The sequence below is a fragment of the Triticum dicoccoides genome, chromosome 2B (genome assembly GCF_002162155.2).
Source record: "Triticum dicoccoides isolate Atlit2015 ecotype Zavitan chromosome 2B, WEW_v2.0, whole genome shotgun sequence".
Taxonomy (NCBI): domain Eukaryota; kingdom Viridiplantae; phylum Streptophyta; class Magnoliopsida; order Poales; family Poaceae; genus Triticum; species Triticum dicoccoides.
The window spans coordinates 557,407,363-557,427,743 of record NC_041383.1 but is presented as its reverse complement, the minus strand read 5'-3'; the positions used below and the strand labels follow the sequence as shown (position 1 = coordinate 557,427,743).

At 41.8% G+C, this 20,381-nt stretch overlaps 3 protein-coding genes across 6 annotated transcripts; 1 reads left to right on the top strand and 2 right to left on the bottom strand.

The window, feature by feature from the left end:
- Nucleotides 1-274: 274 nt before the first annotated feature.
- Nucleotides 275-4,650, bottom strand: LOC119364825 (trafficking protein particle complex subunit 2-like). Its single transcript, XM_037630371.1, has 5 exons — nt 4,521-4,650; nt 2,211-2,326; nt 1,668-1,753; nt 1,355-1,502; nt 275-655 (listed from the first exon to the last, which is right to left on the bottom strand). The coding sequence occupies exons 2-5, from the start codon at nt 2,289-2,291 to the stop codon at nt 563-565; spliced, it is 408 nt and encodes a 135-aa protein (XP_037486268.1). The 5' UTR covers nt 2,292-2,326; nt 4,521-4,650; the 3' UTR covers nt 275-562.
- A 122-nt stretch (nt 4,651-4,772) lies between these two features.
- On the top strand, nt 4,773-9,988 carry LOC119364824 (dol-P-Glc:Glc(2)Man(9)GlcNAc(2)-PP-Dol alpha-1,2-glucosyltransferase-like). 2 transcript variants are annotated; one of them, XM_037630369.1, is made up of 9 exons: nt 4,773-4,925; nt 5,005-5,128; nt 6,959-7,047; nt 7,122-7,455; nt 7,768-8,029; nt 8,509-8,646; nt 8,758-8,962; nt 9,273-9,415; nt 9,506-9,988. In XM_037630369.1, exons 2-9 carry the CDS (start codon nt 5,039-5,041, stop codon nt 9,763-9,765), a joined length of 1,521 nt encoding a protein of 506 aa, XP_037486266.1. In that variant the 5' UTR covers nt 4,773-4,925; nt 5,005-5,038; the 3' UTR covers nt 9,766-9,988. The 2 variants fall into 2 exon arrangements, with proteins under 2 accessions (XP_037486266.1, XP_037486267.1); XM_037630370.1 differs by lacking the exon at nt 4,773-4,925 and having other exon boundaries at nt 5,076-5,128; nt 7,139-7,455.
- A 324-nt stretch (nt 9,989-10,312) lies between these two features.
- Nucleotides 10,313-15,871, bottom strand: LOC119364822 (calmodulin-binding receptor-like cytoplasmic kinase 3). Of its 3 annotated transcripts, none has more exons than XM_037630366.1 (7): nt 15,615-15,871; nt 14,465-14,833; nt 14,056-14,309; nt 13,162-13,327; nt 12,995-13,084; nt 11,850-12,148; nt 10,313-10,923 (listed from the first exon to the last, which is right to left on the bottom strand). In XM_037630366.1, the coding sequence occupies exons 2-7, from the start codon at nt 14,583-14,585 to the stop codon at nt 10,702-10,704; spliced, it is 1,152 nt and encodes a 383-aa protein (XP_037486263.1). In that variant the 5' UTR covers nt 14,586-14,833; nt 15,615-15,871; the 3' UTR covers nt 10,313-10,701. The 3 variants fall into 3 exon arrangements, with proteins under 3 accessions (XP_037486263.1, XP_037486264.1, XP_037486265.1); XM_037630367.1 differs by lacking the exon at nt 15,615-15,871 and adding an exon at nt 15,252-15,509; XM_037630368.1 differs by lacking the exon at nt 15,615-15,871 and adding an exon at nt 15,257-15,509.
- Nucleotides 15,872-20,381: the final 4,510 nt, after the last annotated feature.

Genomic DNA, 20,381 nt, shown 5'->3' with positions numbered 1-20,381 from the left:
ACTGAAAACAACCAGGGCTAACACACACTACTGCTAACTGGACACTTTTTCTTTCTTTAGTGGCTCTGTACTCATCAGATCTCACTCCTGCATCAGATACTACCCTGCATTGCTCAACATAGTACGTACCACTAGCATTCACGCGCGTAGCGTATCCTGCGCTGTGACCTTTCCGCCTAGCGCATACGAGCCACAGCTCTGGTGGAGGAAGGTAAGATCTGATCATCTGATCATGCACGCACGCACAGGAAAAAGGCGAGATAGATGCAGGACAAAGACAGGAAATCAAATCGATCCCACTAGTTAGTATGCTCCCATATGCTACAAGGAGGTCGTACAGGTTTGCCATGTACAGCAACAGCACAATGCAATTTTCAAATCGAATTCAATTCCGAAAACCCGGGATTCACTGGCACACACGCAAGGATCCGGCAAGAAGAAAAATAGAGCGTGCATAGTTTGATTCAGCAGCATACAGAGATGGCACGACAACACCGGCGGTGGAGTGTTTTTGCCGGCCCTGCTCCCGCGTTACGGCGCCAATCAGTTCCGTGGCCGCACGCTACAGATACTTCCTCGCGAGAGCCCTCACCTTGGTGTCGAAATGAGACGATGCGATGCGAGAGCCGGGCAGATACAGGGGGTTGAGGAATATCTGCAGGAAAAAAATAAACACGAGATTTGTAAGACCCTTAGGTTTTCGCCCCGCGGTGGATACCTCGAGCTTGAGCATCCACAGCGGGTTTCCTGTTAAGGCTCCAACTCGCTCATCCCTTTCCCACTCCCTTATGTCTGTTAGTTTTCAGTTCTCTTGTGGTGTCAGATTACTGCTCTGTACTGATTATTTCCGTTAAGAGATCAATGGAAAGGGGTGTGAGCCCGGTTGGAAAAAAAAATATCAAGACCCTAACTGATACATGTAGGATCTTCTAGAACGAGACTGCAGACGCTTGTCAAGATTTGTTATGGAAACAGTGCCCAATTCTGCATCAGCAAGTAACCTTGCATGCCTTTTTTAGGGAAAGTAACTTTGCAAGGTATGGGACTCGTAAGCAACCCATGCGATTTTGACCCATACATATCGTCCACCCATCGGTTGCCTATTTACAGGGTAGACAAGTGCCATCACCTTGACACAGACGGAGCATCTTGATAAAAGCATAGCAAAAGATAATAAACCGACGCCAAAAATTATGTTCACCACAAAAATAGATACTCAGTGGCATTACTGTTCAGTACGCATGATTTGACAATTGACGTATGTGTGCACTTAACTGAGCATTTATTTATAGCAGACTAAAATGCGACAAGAGGATTCTCCAGATTGTGAAGGACCGATCGATAATCATCTTACCTTGATGTAAAGTTCATGGACCTCTTGAAAAAAGCTTTTTATTCCATCCTCGCTGCGTGAATCGTGAAGCAACATGAATCTAGTATGACCAGCGGTTACATAAACAGACACCACAAGGTCATTAAATCTATCAACCGACCTCAGGAACCTGAAAATAACATAAAATGCAGAAAGGGTTAGATGAGGGAAACAATATAATAGTTAGTAGTATATAAGAAGACTATTTGTGAGCTGTGGTATTTTTGAATGCGTATTGAACACAATTTTTTTTGGTATCCTACAAAACAAAATTAACCAGCCAATAGAATCTCACATTGCATTTGTGGTCCATGCTAGGTCCTGAACAACATCTAACGCAGCATGCAGGATGAACTGATGGTGATAAGCCAGATCTTCTTTCTGAGAGGGAAAGTAAATGCCAGAAGATTAGACATGTAAATTAATAGTAATTCAATATGACCACCACTTCAGAGGAACAGAACCCAGTCACCCCATGTCAAGAAGAGTCCAACATATAATTGTATATAAATTAACACTATTACATAGAAGTTCTTAAATTTCCTGGGAACAGATGAAATTATGAAAGTTAACCAGGAGGCATCAAGAATAGAAACCGCCAGAAAACCATGTATACAGGGGCAAAGCTACCACATGCAACACTGTTTTAACTCAGAGAAGGAAATTTGCAGAACTCCGTTAATGGCTATCTCATATAGATTTTTTGCTAGGGGGCATGATCCAATATGATTTATGCTTATCTATTAACTATTTCTATTTTTCATATCCGGGGACATTTTTACCAAGTTATATAGCTAAATACAATAGATAGAAAGAAAATGGGGTGCAGGACACATACTTTGGGTGCAGACCCAACCTCTGCCTCATAGATTGGGATGTCGTTCTTACTTACAATCACGAAGCATGCTGTACTGGCCATTTCCACCAACAGACTAGTTTCACTCTGGTAGCAATCTTCAGATGTTGCAAACAAAATAAAATTAAATAAGTTTGATGGTTGGGAGGAAATACAGCTGAGCAAACAAACTAACCAGCAGCAAAATAAAAATAAAAATGCACCACTACCCTAGCTCCAGAAGGATAGCATTTGTGCATTCAAAAGTTTGGCATATCCTTCTGCATTTTTGTTGTTAGTCTATCTGTAAAGCTATAACTGATTACTGATGTGCATGCCTTCCGTTGCTTTGTACTAAGAGACTTTAACTGCAAACCACAATGCCTTCTCACTTCTGTGGGTTAACCATCTTAGTTATTTTTTTCTAGAACACACAGATCTGCTATCATTATTTTAGAGAAGAAGAAAAGGGTAGAAAAACCCTGAGTACACATGGCTTTGTTGCTGTTAACACTAAAGTTGTGCTTGTACCAAAAACTCTGTAAATTTGTGTTTTTCCTATAAATAGTTTGTAAACCCCAAGAAGAAGAAAATGCAGAAACCCTAAGTACACATGGCTCTGTTGCTGTTAAGACTCAAATAGTTTTTTGTGTGATAAAATCGTAGTTCATTGGATGACTCCCATTTGGCCAGATGTTAGAGATTTGAGTGTGCGTGAAAACTGATATGTGAAAGGGGCGCATTCATAGGTTTTATCTAGTTCTATCACTAAAATTTTAACATTTTATTTAGAGAAACAGGGCATCGCCGCCCCAGTTCCATTAACATGAAACCATGAGTCCCAACAACAACAACAAAGCCTTTAGTCCCAAACAAGTTGGGGTAGGCTAGAGGTGAAACACATAAGATCTCGCGACCAACTCATGGCTCTGGCACATGAATAGCAAGATTCCATGCACCCCTGTCCATAGTTAGTTCTTTGGTGATACTCCAATCCTTCAGGTCCCTCTTAACGGACTCCTCCCATGTCAAATTCGGTATACCCCGACCTCTCTTGACATTCTCGCACGTTTTAGCCGTCCGCTATGCACCGGAGCTTCCGGAGGTCTGCGCTGAATATGCCCAAACCATCTCAGACGATGTTGGACAAGCTTCTCTTCAATTGGAGCTACCCCAACTCTATCCCGTATATCATCATTCCGGACTCGATCCTTCCTCGTGTGGCCACACATCCATCTCAACATAAGCATCTCCGCCACACCTAACTGTTGAACATGTCACCTTTTAGTTAGCCAACACTCAGCGCCCTACAACATTGCGGGTCGAATCGCCGTCCTGTAGAACTTGCCTTTTAGCTTTTGTGGCACTCTCTTGTCACAGAGAATGCTAGAAACTTGGCGCCACTTCATCCATCCGGCTTTGATTCGATGGTTCACATCTTCATCAATACCCCCATCCTCCTGGAGCATTGACCCCAAATATCGAAAGGTGTCCTCCTGAGGCACCACCTGCCCATCAAGGCTAACCTCCTCCTCCTCACACCTAGTAGTACTGAGACCGCACATCATGTACTCAGTTTTAGTTCTACTAAGCCTAAACCCTTTCGATTCCAAGGTTTGTCTCCATCATGAAACCATGAGTCACGGAGCAAAATTTTAACAATTGCACACTGCTCAGAGTAGAATAACAGTATAAAACCATAACAAACACAACATATCCTTCTCAAGTATAGGTGGGTTTGTGACTGAAATTGATACCATAGTTAAGCCAAGTCTGGTTCAAGAAGTTCTGGGCATCTCGCTGCAATTGTTTAGAGCAATCGTTTGCAAGATGGTGAACGCCAGCTTATATTGGATTGGAGATTCTGTCAAAATCAGAGGGACTATTTCGTGGAGGCCCCAAGTGATCTAAGAGTGCATCAAGCATTATGAGAAAATCAAGAAAAATAATTATTATTGGGCAGATTTGAAGATACTTTGATCACTATTATTTTAAGACCAATGTGCTTAAACAATACAACACAGACTTTCTCATATCCCACCCATTCATCAGATCCCAATATAATTCTACTTCCACTGGTCATCACTTCTATAGCAATTCCTTCTTGGCCTGGCTTTGCCAAGACCCTATGTCTAGCTACAAATAGCGAAGTCAGTATTCAACTGTACGTGCTGTGCTCTGCTCAATACGATTAGACCTACACTACCGCTTCTTTTGACAAGCTATCTGCTGCTGGTTAACCAAAGACTAGATCGACCCATCCAAACCTAAGAAAACTCGAGATGGGGGAGAAGAAGAGTAGGAGCTGCTCACATGGAAAGGGCGGAGCGAAGACCGCAGAGTCTCCGGTCGCCGGAGCCGCCCGCCGGCGTCTTCCTGCTCGCGCCTCGGGAGAGATCAGAGGGTGGGAGATCTAAGCGCAACGAATAATGAGACCTCGCCCTCTTTCCCGTTCGCTAGGTACCTGACGGTGGTTGGGCCGGGCCAGTGTGTTGGGCTTGCAGAGCCGTGGGCCTGCCCGAACCGGTATGTTGTTACAGACGCTGGGCCTAGGTGTTGCGGCTGAAATCTCCACCGGTCTAGCCTGAGACCTCCGGCGAGACGCCGGCAGCAGCAGCAGCAGCAGCAGCGTAGCCGTCCGGCCGCGCCGTCTCACCGGCGAACTCGCTCCCGACGCCGCGGTCCTTCTGCAAGCTGCATAGCTTCCGACAAAACCTAGTAAGGACTCGTGTGATGAGCTCTGTGCTTCCGAGTTCTGAGCGCTGAACTGGATCTGAAGCGTGCTGGCTCTCTCAAGTGGGCTTCCCGGAGTTGAGAGCCCCGCCTGCGGGATGGGAAGGCTGGCCGTTGCCGCCGCGGTGGCCGCATGGGCTATCCCGATCGCCGCCTTGGTTGACTCCATCGTGCCTGACCCCTACATGGTGAGTCCTCTTGCCAGGATATGCATGTCTAATGTCACTTGCTTATAGTCTGATGATGAAGTATAGTAGTATTCCGGCACTCTAGTTATCTGAATAAATGCTAATTACTACTCCCTCCGTTCCAAAATAGATGACTCAACTTTGTACTAACTTTAGGAACCAACAATACCATTTGTTTCACAATATCGTCATGCGTTAGGATTTATTTTTTTCACTGAAAACCACATACACTCCGTTTGGATGTTGATATTAAGGGCCATGGAATTGAATTGGCTCCAATATCAAATCTCCCAGACTTTGATATTGACATTGAACTTGAATTTGGTTGTTTGGATGTGCACGATATTGACATTTGGAATTCGCATGAGAGGCTAAATTCCGAAGCTTGTTTGGATGATCATTCTCTACATTGGAATTGCACTTTGATGTAATTTCTTTATAAAGAAAATGGTGTCAGTACACTGGTACCTATACATTTTGTCATTGGTTTTTAGTACCAACTATATATATGTAAGGAGCAGTAGCAAGTATTGTTCTGAGACAACACTCTGGACAGTAGCAACTACCATGTGAACTAGCGTTCTGAATCTGAAATGCATGAGCTTTCATAATTCAGACAAACACCGGCTGAATAAATGAGCTCGTACATACACGACACTACAAAGATGAAAATCAGATCTGTGCAGTTCAAGCACTCCACAGCAGAATATGAAGAATCATTCAGATCAATTTCGACAGTGGTTTTCAACATGTACATTAGGGCGTATGCCAAATTAAATAAACACTTCAGCATCAGCTACTAATGCATTGTCTTCCACATCATGGCATGCCGAGTACCAAAACAGAAGGACCAAAAGCAAAATTTGTATCAACATCTCACGACTATGAGCTGCAAAAGGTTAAGAAAAAAAACTCAGAATACTAGCACATGTGGGCGGGGATTAGAGGGGATTAGGGATTCTGTGTAGGGTTATGGAGGGAGCTAGGGGATGGTGGCAACGGGGCTACAGGAAGAAGCAGTCATGGGGGAAGCGGCGGTCGTGCCATCTGCCATGGGAGGCGGGTGTACAGAGGGACAAGCGCGCGGGATGGGTCAGGTGGACGCGCATGGAGGTGGGCGCATGCGGGGGAGGAGCGGACCCGCCGGAGAAAGGAGAGAAGAGAGAAGGAGGAGGAGGAGGGCGGAGAGGTCTGACCTGCGCCGTCGGAGCTCCCTGTCGTGTCTCTGTTCGTGTCCTCTCTCGGTCGGTTGCCTGTTTATTTTCCCTCGAGCGCGGGCGAAGCGGTAAGTTAGGCGCTCGATCCCGAATATCAGGCAAAGTCGAGCTCCTCTGCTCTGAATTCGGCAACAGCTACATGGGCTGTGAATGTGAGCCAGCCAATATCTTGGCCCAATTCAGCCAGGCAATACCCTAACCATCCGAACAATGGCATTCGGGCTGCCCAATGCCAATATCAATTTCAAGGCCTCAATATCAACATCCGAACGAGGTGATAGGGTTTGAAATTGCAATGACAATCGTTTGCCCAATGCTGTAAGCATTTGCATAGATATGATAACATCGGTTCTCATGTGGAAAAACGTTATTACATCTTTTACATGAAGGAATTTGGTGTTATAGTTTCGTAGTTATATAGAAAGTTGAGTTCTACGAAAAAATTAGATTCGATAAGCAGATGTGAGGCATAGGCAGAGCTTTTGCAAGATCCTTAGGATTCTTACTTTTGTCTAATCTCGCTGTATTCTCATTCTGAAAATGTGTATGGCACAATATGCTTCCGAAAAGAACATGATAACATATCCACTACCACTTTATTGTTTGTTTGTAGGATGAGATATTCCATGTTCCCCAGGCGCAGCAATATTGCCGTGGAGATTTCTTAACGTGGGATCCCATGATCACCACCCCTCCTGGCCTGTGAGCTTCCACTACTCCTTATTGCTTCAAACTCATTTTTTTCTTGTGATGAACTGTTGTCTGCAATTTTGCAGGTACTACATTTCTCTAGCATATGTTGCTTCTCTGTTCCCTGGTGCATGGGCTATTAAGGTAGCAGAGGCATTTGACCCCCTTTGCACCACGGCACTTCTCCGGTCCACTAATGTTATAATGGCAATGGTCTGCGGTATTCTTGTCCATGACCTGCTTCTGTGTATCAAGCCAGGAATTGGCAAGACGAAGGCAACTGCTTATGCTATTCTTGTAGCGTTGTATCCTGTTCACTGGTTCTTTACCTTTCTGTATTATACTGATGTCGCATCATTAGCTGCAGTTCTTGCGATGTACCTGTCCTGCTTGAAGAAACGGTTTTGGGTCAGCGCACTGGTGAGTGTTTGAACGCGTCTCTTTATAGCTTTCAGTGAGATAAGGTTGCATTTTTGTGGAGACCATAGCATATACACTATTTGTTGATTTATTGTGCTCACAATAGGAGCTTCTTTAGCTTGCTTGAGTTGCAGGAAGTTGTACATCCATAAAAATTTATCTGTAGCATACTTGATGGTGAAGGTTGTTGATTCATAAAAAGATTGTTCAGCACTCCACATCATTATTTAACAACCAAACCACTCATTTCACATTGAAGTTCTTGATATACTTCATGCCTCTTTTAATTATTTGTGTTCCTTTTGCCTGCAGTTCGGTGCTCTCTCAATACTTTTCCGGCAGACTAATGTAATATGGATGATATTTTTTGCTGCCAATGGAGCCATTGCATATGTACAAGATCTTTCTCTCAGTGACTGCCTTTCTGATGAGAACAGTGAACCAACAAATAAGTCAAGAACAGAAGTGTCTGACAGGGATAGCAAAGTAAGTGCTTTAGGTTTGAGAAGACGACGAACTAATCACCCCATAAGTAAGAGGGGAGTTGTTTCTGGATCTACTAAATTGCACACCAGTGAGTACTCCAGCTATTTTAATTGAGAAAATTATACTCCCTCCGTTCCTAAATATAAGTCCTTTTAGAGATTCTAATATAGACTACATATGGAGCAAAATGAGTGAATCTACACTCTAAAATATGTCTATATACATCCGTATGTAGTCCGTGTTGAAATCTTAAAAGGTCTTGCATTTAGAAACGGAGGGAGTATATATTTTTCAAAGTTTACTGTAAGCTTGTAGCTTCACTTTTGGGATTCACTAGGCGGCTCGCTAATGTCCTTTAAAATTTAAAATAGAGCTTTTTCTTGTATGATTGATCTTTTTCTTCTTGTTATGAGAACACCAGATGCAACATTTTATCAATTTATACGTTCTAATTCTGAATGCAAAATGTTTTTTTTTGTTGAGAAGGATGTAAATTCTACACGATCATGATCTTAATTTTTCTGTGCAGTTTCCACAACATATTAAATATTTATGATTAATGTACAGGTTTTACAGAAGAACTATTCGACATTGGCTTCAAGTTATGGAATTCAAAGTGTAAAGTTTTAATCACTTTTGCACCATTCGCAATAGTTCTGGTGGTATTTGTAGCATTTATAATCTGGAATGGTGGCATAGTACTAGGTAAATTCTTGTGTTGAATTTCTCTTTTTACATCTTGCATAGGGCTTAGCAGTTGATTAAGTGATACTGTAGATAATTTGCTAACATGGGCCCTTGCTTTGAGTGATGCAGGTGCCAAGGAAGCTCATGTTGTTTCACCACATTTTGCACAGTTATTGTACTTTGGTCTAGTGTCAGCTACTGCCCTCCTACCGTGGCATTTTACTCCCGGACGAGTATCAGACTTATTCCACTGGTGTAGAAAGAACAAAACCTTTAGTTCTCTGGCAATGCTGATAGCTCTTGGTTTAGGCTTTGGGGCTGTACATTTATTCAGGTTTGTTACCTGAACACCTAGTATGTGTCTTATTCGCTTTTAAGTATCAAAATTGATAAAGGCAGAACCGGGCTTGTGTTAATGCCAACAGTATTTCACTTAAATTCAAACTGAAGTTAAGTGGCAAGTAACTATATACATATTCAATTCGGCAAAGCTTGCAATCTACGAGCAGAACTCCAGTTGCAGTCAAACATGTCAGAAAATTATTGACGATTCTACTTTTCACTAATATACATGACCAATGTTTCTCTTTGTCTTTTTTTTTCTGTTTGTGAAGTCCCACTAATAGCCTCATCTTCTGGTGCAGCATTGCTCATCCGTATCTTTTGGCTGACAATAGACATTACACCTTCTATATCTGGAGGAAGGTCATCCAAGCTCACTGGATGATGAAATACATTTTGGTTCCACTCTATATGTACTCATGGTTTTCAGTCATCAACATCTTAGGTGAACTTCTTCATTTAATTTTAGAAAAGGTTGTCAATTTTGAGAAGTATAATGAACTGAAACTTCTGTTGTTTTTTCTGATCTTTACAGGGAAATCGCAGCCAAGAGTTTGGGTGGTGTCCTTTGTTTTCTCAGTTGCGTTGGTTCTCGTCCCTGCCCCGTTGGTCGAATTTAGATACTACACAATCCCATTGGTCATACTGGTGCTCAATTCCCCGGTCATCAGTAATGGCAAATTGCTTGCTTTGGGGTCTGCATATGCTGCTGTGGATTTGTTCACTCTGGTGATGTTTCTGTCCAGACCATTCCATTGGGGCCATGAGCCGGGAACACAAAGGTTCATGTGGTAGTTTAGATGACGAAATTGACAAGAGACCCACTCCAGTGTTCGGTCACAGCCGCTCCGGCTTATCGGCACCCCCATTGGAGAAATTAGAACTACAATGATGTGTAATCCTAATTTTTTTTGGGGTCAGTTTTCGTGTATGAGTTTCAAGTAAGTCAAACATGCGTGCTTGGATATTCGAAGATTTTCTTTTCTTGAACACGCACACAAATGTGTATTGTTTTGTACTTCCTCCGTTCTGAATTACTTGTTTTACATTTGTCTAAATACGGATATATCTAACACTAAAAGAAGCTCTATTTTGAGAAGCTTTTCATATTAGAAGACGATGCCAAGTTGAGGCAGAGAGCACAAAGCAAAATAACAAACCTAGGCTAGCCAAAACAAAATTGAACCCAAACAAAACAGAAGAAGCTGCAAAAAATTAAATTGTACAAGGTTGCAAGAACTGAAGAAATGAGTACTTTTGATATTGCACTTTTATTATTTTCTATGGAATGGCTGTCTCTTCTTATTCTGTGAAGTTCAGGCAGAGTATATACTACAGAAAAGAACAGAAAAGAAAATAATAATAATTTCAGTCTCTTCCTGAATCTTATACAACTCGACAATGCTTATACAGTTTCTAAAACTACACACGCAGAAGCTGCACTGCAATCTGCACCACTGCACTTTCTCCAGGGCACAGATCACTGAAACACTGAACAGTGCCTCTACACGGAATTCATCCGTTCCAGGTCAACGTGCATCAGATCGATCTCTTGATCATGAACACAGCTATATACACAATGTGCAACAATAGTGTTACAACCCTGTACAGATTTCAGCTGTTCGTGTTTGACAAAAATGCACGGCAATGTTCAGCCTTAACAAGAACTGAGTCCACCCATGTTCTCTCAAGCGAAAAAAAACAGCAGTCAATAACCCAGTGCAAGATGGTTTAAAGAGATCCTTCTGCTCTGTTTTGGGTTTTAGCATAGTCCCTCCGTATCTTCCAGAGCTTCTCCACAACCTCTTTCATATGTGGCCTGTCCGCACGAGTAGGAGCGACGCATTGGAACATTACATCGAAAATCTTATTCAGTATGTCCTCGTTTACTGATTCGGTCAACATCGGATCCAGTATCTCCTGGACATTGCCTTTGTTATATCTCTCGAAGGCCTGCATCAAAGGCATTATACCAAACCTTAGATGACTCATGACTTGTAGAATCTAAGTGGCAATAGATGGGATAAGCAGTTACTGGTGTGTGTTTTCGGTTAAAATGAGTTAAAGATAAGTAGTACTCCCTCCGTTCCTAAATATTTGTCTTTCTAGAGATTTCAACAAGTGACTACATACGGAACAAAATGAGTGAATCTACACTCTAAAATATGTCTACATGCATCCGTATGTTGTGTCCATTTGAAATGCCTAGAAAGACAAATATTTGGGAACGGAGGGAGTAGTATCTGATATCCGAGATACTGTGACAATAGTTCTTTTTTTCTGTGTACACATGGAGGGGGCTGTATAGTGTGTGGTTTAACTTGTAACAAAATATCACATTATTAATCATCAAAGGAAGGCACACACATCACCTACCCAAACGAGTGAACACAGAAAAACACAGATAAGAGTACGAGGATGCAATGAATTGACCCAAATAAATGATTGAATAACTAGTTCGCAGTTTTATGTTCTGAAGCTCATTCTTGAAACTATGCTGGCATTGAGTACTACATTTCTGTTTTCTGCTTGTAAGAACTGAGCGTCACTCGGTTAGATTAGAGGCACCGCTGCTTGCCCATCCCATCCCATGTGAAACCTAGCTTCCATGGGTGCTCATGGTTCTCCTAAACTAAAATGGCACCAGTGCTAGTGCCTGTTGGTCGAGTTTTTTTTCTTCTATTTCTAGTTGTGCTTGTTTACAAATTGTTTCGAAAGTGGTTTGATCTACCTTTCACGGGGTACCACTAAAGAGAAATCTTGAGCAACATACTTGATTCATAACAGAGCTAACTAGTAAAGCTTAGCTGATTAAAAAATTAAACAGGATATCAACGACTGAAATAGTATAAACATAAGAGAGGAAAGCAAAGACATACCCATCGCACGGTAATCTTTTCTCTTCCTCCTCTGTTCACCTCAATAGGACGACGACCTGATAGGATTTCCAGGAGCAAGATGCCGTAAGAGAACACATCACTCTTGACTGTCAGATAGTTTGTCCGCAGATACTCTGGATCCACATAGCCAGCTGTTCCTTTCACATCAGTTTGAATCTCTGACTGGCCTGGATCTGTTGAACCAATTCTTGCAAATCCGAAGTCGGCTACTTTTGCCCTGAAGCCTTCAGTTAGTAGAATGTTTGATGACTTCACATCCCGGTGTATAATGGGCTTCTCTAAAAGCATAAGATTGCATTATAATTTAAGAAAAGATATATGCAAATCGCCAGCAGGAACAATCAAATTACAATGCGTCTTTTTACCTGTGGATGCATCAAAATACTAAAGAGCAAAAGTATGTTATACAAGTTTACTTCTATTGAATAGATAATTTTATATTCATGCAGTTAGCTAAATCTTGCATTTAAATGGAGGACACACAAAAGAAATCTAGTCACGTGGCTGATCCTTGTGATTCACTAAATTCATAATTTAGGTCGCGCATGCAAATTAGGATTGTGTGCCCTTGTTAAGCATAGCCTCAAATTCTTGTGACTGTTAAACTTGCACAGCAAATGCTTATTTGCACGCACTCTTAAAACACGTTAGGCCCACTTAATAAAAAGCTGGAGTACATGTACATGACATTTTCTCAAGGCAACGGACAGCCAAAATAATTTCCAAAAACGTATGCCATCATGACAGCTGACAGGTACCACCTATGTTTTAAAGGCGTCCCTAAGGCGACGCCTAGGCGACGCCTAGGCGTCGAAGCGCTCCCCCTCCGCTTTGGAAAATCGACCGCTTTGGGCGCCTAGGCGTCCAAAGCGCCCGCCTAGGCGTCGCCTAGGCGCCAAAGCGCCCCCCGTCCCTAAGGCGGTAAGGTGTCGCCTTAAAAACATAGGGTACCACAAATTATTAACTTCCAGTGCAGCAAGAATACTTTGTTCATGTGTTTCGTTACTGCTGAGGTAAATTCCTTAATATGTGACTGAATCGGAATAAAAAGTAGAACCATTTGATTAGTGTTTTACTTGACAGTTCTATACTCAGCAAATGAAAACATGTAGGCAAAGGTGTACCTGCATATAGATGCAGATAAGTCAATCCATGGGCAACATCTATGGCTATTTCAAGCCGCTGACTGAAGCCCAATATTAGCCCATGTTGTCCTGAAAGACAATATAAAAATGTTACTGTTCATCCTGAGAAGGAATCAAATAAAGCAGCAATCTGGTTTGCAGCATACCATCCAAATGTTCCCTAAGAGTGCCATTTGACACAAACTCGGTTATGACAATTCTTTCATTCCCTTTGTCAATATATCCAAGTAACTGGACCAGATTCCTGTGTTCGATTTTTTTTAGTAGTGCAATTTCATTTTTGAATTCTGCATGTAAAGAAGCAAAATGTTCCTGGGAAAATAGACCATATCAGAATCACAACTCAAACAGCGGTAAAAAGAAGTGAAGGTACCCAATTATTATCAACAGCTATCCGGATTGCGGAGAGGAAAAAAAAATCCGACTAGTGAACAGGCTTACACAACACATAAAAGATATAAGAGCAATGCACAACTACTGGAATGAAGAATGCAATGCAGCATGTTTTATTGATGCATAACCCTGTTATTCTTATGTTGGTCTACGCACATATGGATCAATCAACAACTGGGTCTACCTAAACATGCATTAGCCAATTTCTTGTTCTTTCTTGATTCCACCCAAGAGAGAGCAGTGGATGATAAGCTCAGTAAACAATCTAAAAATGTTTCAGCCCAAACAGGACTTCTTCTCTCTGAAACAAGCGTCGAAAGGCGTGCCATTGTATATTACAAACCATCCACAGTGACTTTGACCCAAACGACCAAAAAGAGGCTAGCAGCCTCCCCCAAAAGGGAGAAAAAACTAACTATACAAAACCTGAACAAACCTAGAAAATTCGACAGAAAACAAAGCTAAGCTAGACAATGAAAGCTAGGCTGGAGTATAATAGAACTTCTAAACCTCATGAAGTGTCGTGTCTAATTAGGCTTTTAGCTAAACCTAATAGAGTGGAATTAAAGCAACCAGAATAAACAATAATAGTTCAGTCATTGTACTTATGCAAATCTCTAGTTTAGTTGCCAGAAAAAATAAACTACCTTTCTTGCCCTTTTAATAGCCACAACAAGGCCATTTTGCAAGTCCATTCTGTAGGCCTTTCCAAAATAACTTTCGCCAATCATCAAGGCCGGTGAAAAGTTACGTGTCAGTTTAATAACAGTTTCAAGACTGAGGTTCAATGGATCATTTCTACTTGGCGGTGAAGATAATGAAAATCTAGATGGACTTGCAGGTACCCGAAGAGGACTCGAGGGAATTCTGTCAGAAATTGACCTCATTTCAGAAGAACTCACTGAAAAAGGAAGGGAACAATATGTCAAACGGTGGCAAAGTGTTGATAACCACAAAATTTGCATTTAAATTTCATCACAAAAAATAAGTTAGGCATTGATTCAGTGTGTTAACAGGTTTCATGACCCGTATATGAAAATTCGTCATTTTGCTTACAGGAATTTCCGTCTTTTGCAAGAACAGGATCTTCACTTCCATCCTTCCTTTTTGAGCGAAAACAGGGGCACAAGGATTCAAAGCACACAAGAAACATTTCTGTAGCTGTAGCGGCTACCATAACGTTATCTGTCTCCGGTCCTCCAGTAAAGAAGTGTGCTGTGCCTCATTTGTATCCGATGTCCCAAATTAGCACGCTGACGGACACAATAGTTTGCCTCCAGACCTATCTCACTTTAGGCCACAAGTTGTCCAAAATATACCTCCAAATCTCTCACACCTTAGACCAAGAGTTCTCCAAAATCTGCCCCCAAGCGTATCTCACTTCAGAGCAATACTTGTCCTCTTTTCCCTTGTAGTGGTACAGTGCTACAATGCAAACAGCAAATGTGTAAAAGATTTAATTTAGTCATTCGTGATGAATGAATAAAGGAATAGCTAGTACAACTCGAGAGATGACATGATCATAACTGGTGAGTAAATGAATTATCCTCCTAACCAATAACGAAACTGCCTCCCTTTCCATTCTTGTCATTTGCCACAAAACATCTACAACTGATACTTTTACATGTAGTACAACACTGGGGCCTTTGCATATTTATAGTAAGCAACTTGACAATGCACGCAACTAACAAACATAGATGACAAAACAAGACCACCACTCTAGACAAAATTGCACTTATAGACAGATCGAACTAGCCATGAGAGACAAATTCACCCATGTGTCAACTGAAAGCAGTAAGGGAAAGCAAACAAAAAGGATTGAGACGGCGCCCCGTACGATTACCGAACCTGGCGTCCCCTAGCACAATCACAGCAAAACTGGAGCTTGATGGAGCCTTATCCGCAGCCCTGTCAGTTTCAGAAACAACACCGCGACAGGCCCCGCTTCTATAGCTCCCAGATTAAACACGCGAGCTAGCGGCTGCAACAAGTAAAGCATCGAGAAGCGCAGCCCTACGGCTACAGAGAAATCCCACAACAGAGAAGTAACCCCAAGAACCAAGAACGCGGCACTAGGCTAGCGACCATTGCGACAGGCGGTGCGGCAGAGGCGAGCTAGCAATCAAGCAGGGAAGCAACCTAACCACGCGCAGAGGAAGCATCATCGCAATCGGCCTCGGGGAGCTCGGAGGAAACGGGGACTCACCGGAGGATATAGGCAGCTATAGCTGAGCCACCGCGCGCCGAATGCTCCGCCACCGCGGAAGCCACAAGATCCAGGCTGAGACGTGTACGCGGAAATGGCGAGGAAGGCGCCGACCGGGACAAGGATGGCGCCTTTGGTTTGATCGGATCTTTGGTGGGGCGGGATGGAAACCGTGTGCGAGGACCGGAGGGAGCGAGAGGCCGCCGAGACGAGACCGACGACCCGGGCGGGGGGAGGCGACTGGTAAACGACGCCGACGGAGGGAATTTTTTTTGTGTGGCGCCACTTGCCGCCAGGGGTGGGTCTGCCCCGTTTTGTCAGTGGGAGTGCGGCTGGTTGGTGATGGGAGGCGTACGACCCTGTCGCTGCGGGTGGGTGCCGCGGCAGCCGCAACGGCGTGTACTCCTTTGGTCCACCCCGAGGTTTTTTTTCTTGAACATCACTACTACAGACACAAGCGTTCATATATATATATATATATATACGCGCATACACTCATTCTACGAACGCACACATACATCCTATGAGCATCTCCAAGAAACTGAGACGGCACAGGTTAGCTGAGGATACCAGTCCCTCTAATCATGCAACCACAGGTTGGTTCGTACCCCGAGGATCCTTCGAGGCATGCTACTCCGTTAGGGCATCACAACGGGGCCAAATTCACTATTGTGACCCTTATGCAAAAATTTAGCATGATTTGATCCTGTTTGTAAAAAAAGTTTGTATCTAATCATTTTCTTACCGTCGTAGATGTTGACGGTAGAATATAACGGGTTATCTTCATGGTCAACGGCAGTAGGCTTCTGATCAACGCGATGATGTGGCAAGTGGCTACCGCCATAGTAGCACCTGGGGGACCTGAATGCTATAAATAGTGTGTGTTGCAAATTCTTTTTGTTTGGTTTGTTTTTTGCCCAATAAAAATGATAAAAATAGTCTAATTAATGTTAGATATGAATTATTGTCAAAAATATTTTTTTACTTGTCTATAACTATTCTTTTTTTAGAGTATCTGTAACTATTCTCTTGACGGTTGATGGATTGAGATAATTTTGACCATGTAAATCTTTACCTAATAATAAAGAGATTTGGATTTCTGTACGTACGTCATAAAAAATACCCTCGAAGTTGGCAAAAATTACCCACCAATGCCACCCATAAGTGGTAAAAAACGATTCACGCATCGCACTGTTGGTTCTGGTTTATATATGCTGAGATCCCCTAATATAACACGAAGATATGCTGAGCGGAGTGGCCAGCACCGCACGTCTCCACTACAGAGATCAGGGTTTGATCCCCAGCCTGCCCACTTTTTATCTCTCCTTTTTTTCTCTCGCAAGCGCGCCTACTCCTCCCGCACACAGTAATGGGCCGGCCTATTTGCAGGCTGCAACGCCCTTGTTTTCTATTTTATTTTTTGCTTTCACGTTCTCATTTCTGTTTTAGTTTCTTCTTCTTTAAATTTATTCGTGATTTCCATAAGAACAATATTTCAAAAAAAGTCTTGAAAAATTATAAACTGTTTGTGAATTAAAAAAACATTCGGAAAATCATAAAATGATCATGATTTCAAAAAATTGTTCACGTATTATAAAAAAACTATTACGATTTCAAATAATTTTTCAGGGAATAAAAAATGTTCATGATTTTTAAAAAATACCCAATATTCGAAAAACATTAGAGAATTAAAAAAATGTCTATTAAAGTTTGGAATATGTTCACAAGAATTAAAACAGATCCATAAATAATGAATATAATGAACCGTCGCAGGAGATCTGTAGGGGTCGCTTCATGATTGTATTCAGTCCCTCGATTTTGGATAAAAAAAGTTTTCCATGTCTTGTACAACGCCGAGCCCTCAAAAATTGACACAACTTTCTATGGGTTAATTTTTATAAGCTATATAAAAATGACTAAATTTCTATTTTGCATTCATACACAGCTATATTTTTTTGGTACCACATTACTGATTATTATAAACACCGCTACGCTAGGTCAAGGCGAGGCACTCACTCATCAATCTAGCTCATGCAGTGTCCATCAATGTAGTTTGATCATCGACATTTTTTTCGTTGTGACGCGTTAGAAAATCAAGTCGTGATAAGACCATCACATTTTTTATTTTTTAAATGACTTTTTAAAAGTCCCTTATCTCGTCATGACATCACCCAGACATACTTTATGAAAATACATTCTAAAAGTCCTTATCTCATCCTGGCATTTGGTTCAGAATTTCTTTTATATCTATCGCACGTGCATAATCTAATAGCTTTTCTCCCATTACAACGCACTGGCATATTTGCTAGTATCATTTACAAGACAAGTGTTTTTTTAAGAAACGACGGGGAAAGATGTTCTCTCTTTCCTAAATATAATCACTCGATGCATGTTTACAAGGCATCTTCATTCAACATCTTCACGGTCCATCGGTTTACCGTGCCACAATTGGATGAGAGTTTGTCGTATGCTAAGTAAATTCAATTTATTTTTGCTATTGAGTCAGTCTAAGATAATTACATTAATCAATATGTTACTAATCGCGTGAATATTACAATGGCATTTAAAGCGTGAACACATATGACATGGCACATGTTTGTGTCGTGAAAAAATATAATTTGATTCAAATCTTCACTTTAATTAGAAAGTACATGTATGAATATTAATTAGATTACACGCATGTTGAAAGTTGCAAGTGCACACATATATTACAGCTATATGAATATAGTTCACGCGCTAATCCAAACATTTCTTTAACATCAGCGCTCCAGACGTATTTTTTGTATGGTAAAGAAAGAAAGAAAAGGGGAACATTTCCTTGTCTTAGCACATATCTTGTACATAAGGAAACATGCGTGTGATTGTATTTAGGAAGAGAGAATATATTTTCTTGTCAGTTCTTAAAAAACACCTCTCTTATAAATGATATTTACATAGTCAAATCTATGCTTAATCAATCAACAGTGAAGACTGAATAATTTTTCATTTTTATTGGGCAAAAAAAAAAGAAAAAAAGAAATTGCCTTTGGCAGGATTTGAAACCAAAGACCATCTGAGGTGCTACCGCCAAAGGCTATGGCGGTAGCCACTTGCCACATCACTGTGTTGACCAGAAGCCTATCGCCGTTGACCATAGCGGTAGCCCGTTGTATTCTACTGCCAACATCTACGGTGGTAGGAAAAATGTCAGATCCGATTTTTTTTACAAAAGGGTCAAATCATGCTAAACTTTCGCATAAGGGAAAGAACAGTGAATTTGGCCTCACAACGGCAACCCGCAAATTCCCTCCTACACCCGTTCGCGGACAAGAGACTAGTCCTTGTACAAAGGATTCTCATGAAAAGTATTGTCTATGTTGAAGTCATAGATTTTCTCCAACAAGTCCTCTTGCTCAGTCCCGAGTGCATATTCTTAGGGCAACCTATTGACCCACGTTAAAAGCTCAAAAGATCTATGCATTAGCATCATCTCCTCAATGATTCAATATCTTTAGAAGGGAAGACACCACAGTTGTATGATCTCACAACCGGGTGTGGGTGATAACTGCAATAAAAGCTCATGTGAAGAAGAGATTGTCATTGTATGTAGCCATTAGGGATATCATAAGTTATAATATGCAACTCCATAAATTTCCACCGATCTCACCGCCTTTGTTGGTACTCCGGTATTCTTCATGTATCCTCCTTTTTTCATAGCATCGTTCCATTGAAGCCTCTATGTCCTATGTTGACATCTCAAAGCAAGACATGTTTTTTTTTTTTTGTATTTTTGGTTTAAGAGAAAAATAGTAAGATAAATAGCAACAAACAGAAATAAACTATGTGCTAGCGGGTAAGTAATGACCAAGCGCTATGCTCCCCGACAACGGCTCCACAAAATGCTTGATGTCCTCCAAGTGCACAGGGTTGTTGTAGCACTCTCCTGATAAGTAAGTGTCGAACCCACAGGGAGCTGATAGGAAGGCACCACAAACCCCAAACTACGTTATCACTTCACGCAGCTATGTGCGCACCCAAACCGGAGTTTGAAAACAGGCTGCTCTATAAGTTGCTATGGAAACTAGATAAAAGGGTGTTTAACTATACTAAGAACACGAAGGTTAACACCGTAATAAAAATATACTACGTTAGTGATGAAGGTGTTTGAGTAGTAAAGTGTTCTTTAGGACTTCGAAGTCATTACCACAAATATGACCTGCGCAGCAAGTGCGAAGAAAACGCTCTCTATCGTATCCTCTATCCACTCTCCATATGCATAAGTGGGCAGTTCCCGATACAAAACATGTTCTACTCTAAATAGACTACATGCCACATACGCCACCAACCATTGCTTCCCCATGTCGGTTATCACATACGATAAATTAAGGGTTTCCCCATGGATGCAGACAAATATGGGTTTACCTGAGCTTCCCTATCAGTTTGCAAAGACTAGGACTCGAGGATTTTTACGGTAACCTCGAATTACCTCAACATCCTAACCAATAAACGACAGTAGTTCCTCCACAGCCAATCACGGCAATAGTGAGTGCGAGACATCCTCTCAACACTCGTGAGAATACTAACTCCAAACATGAACAAGAGCACATTGGATCGCATGAAAATTATTATTCTAATCATAAAAGAGTTCATATGTATCCTTGAGAACAAATACAACTACTCAACACAAGTTAATGGTACAGATAGAGGAGAGGGTCAAGTTACAAGCCGACATCAAGTCGGTGAAGGGAGGAGGCATGGCAGTGATGGCGGTGATGGCGGCGCCGACGA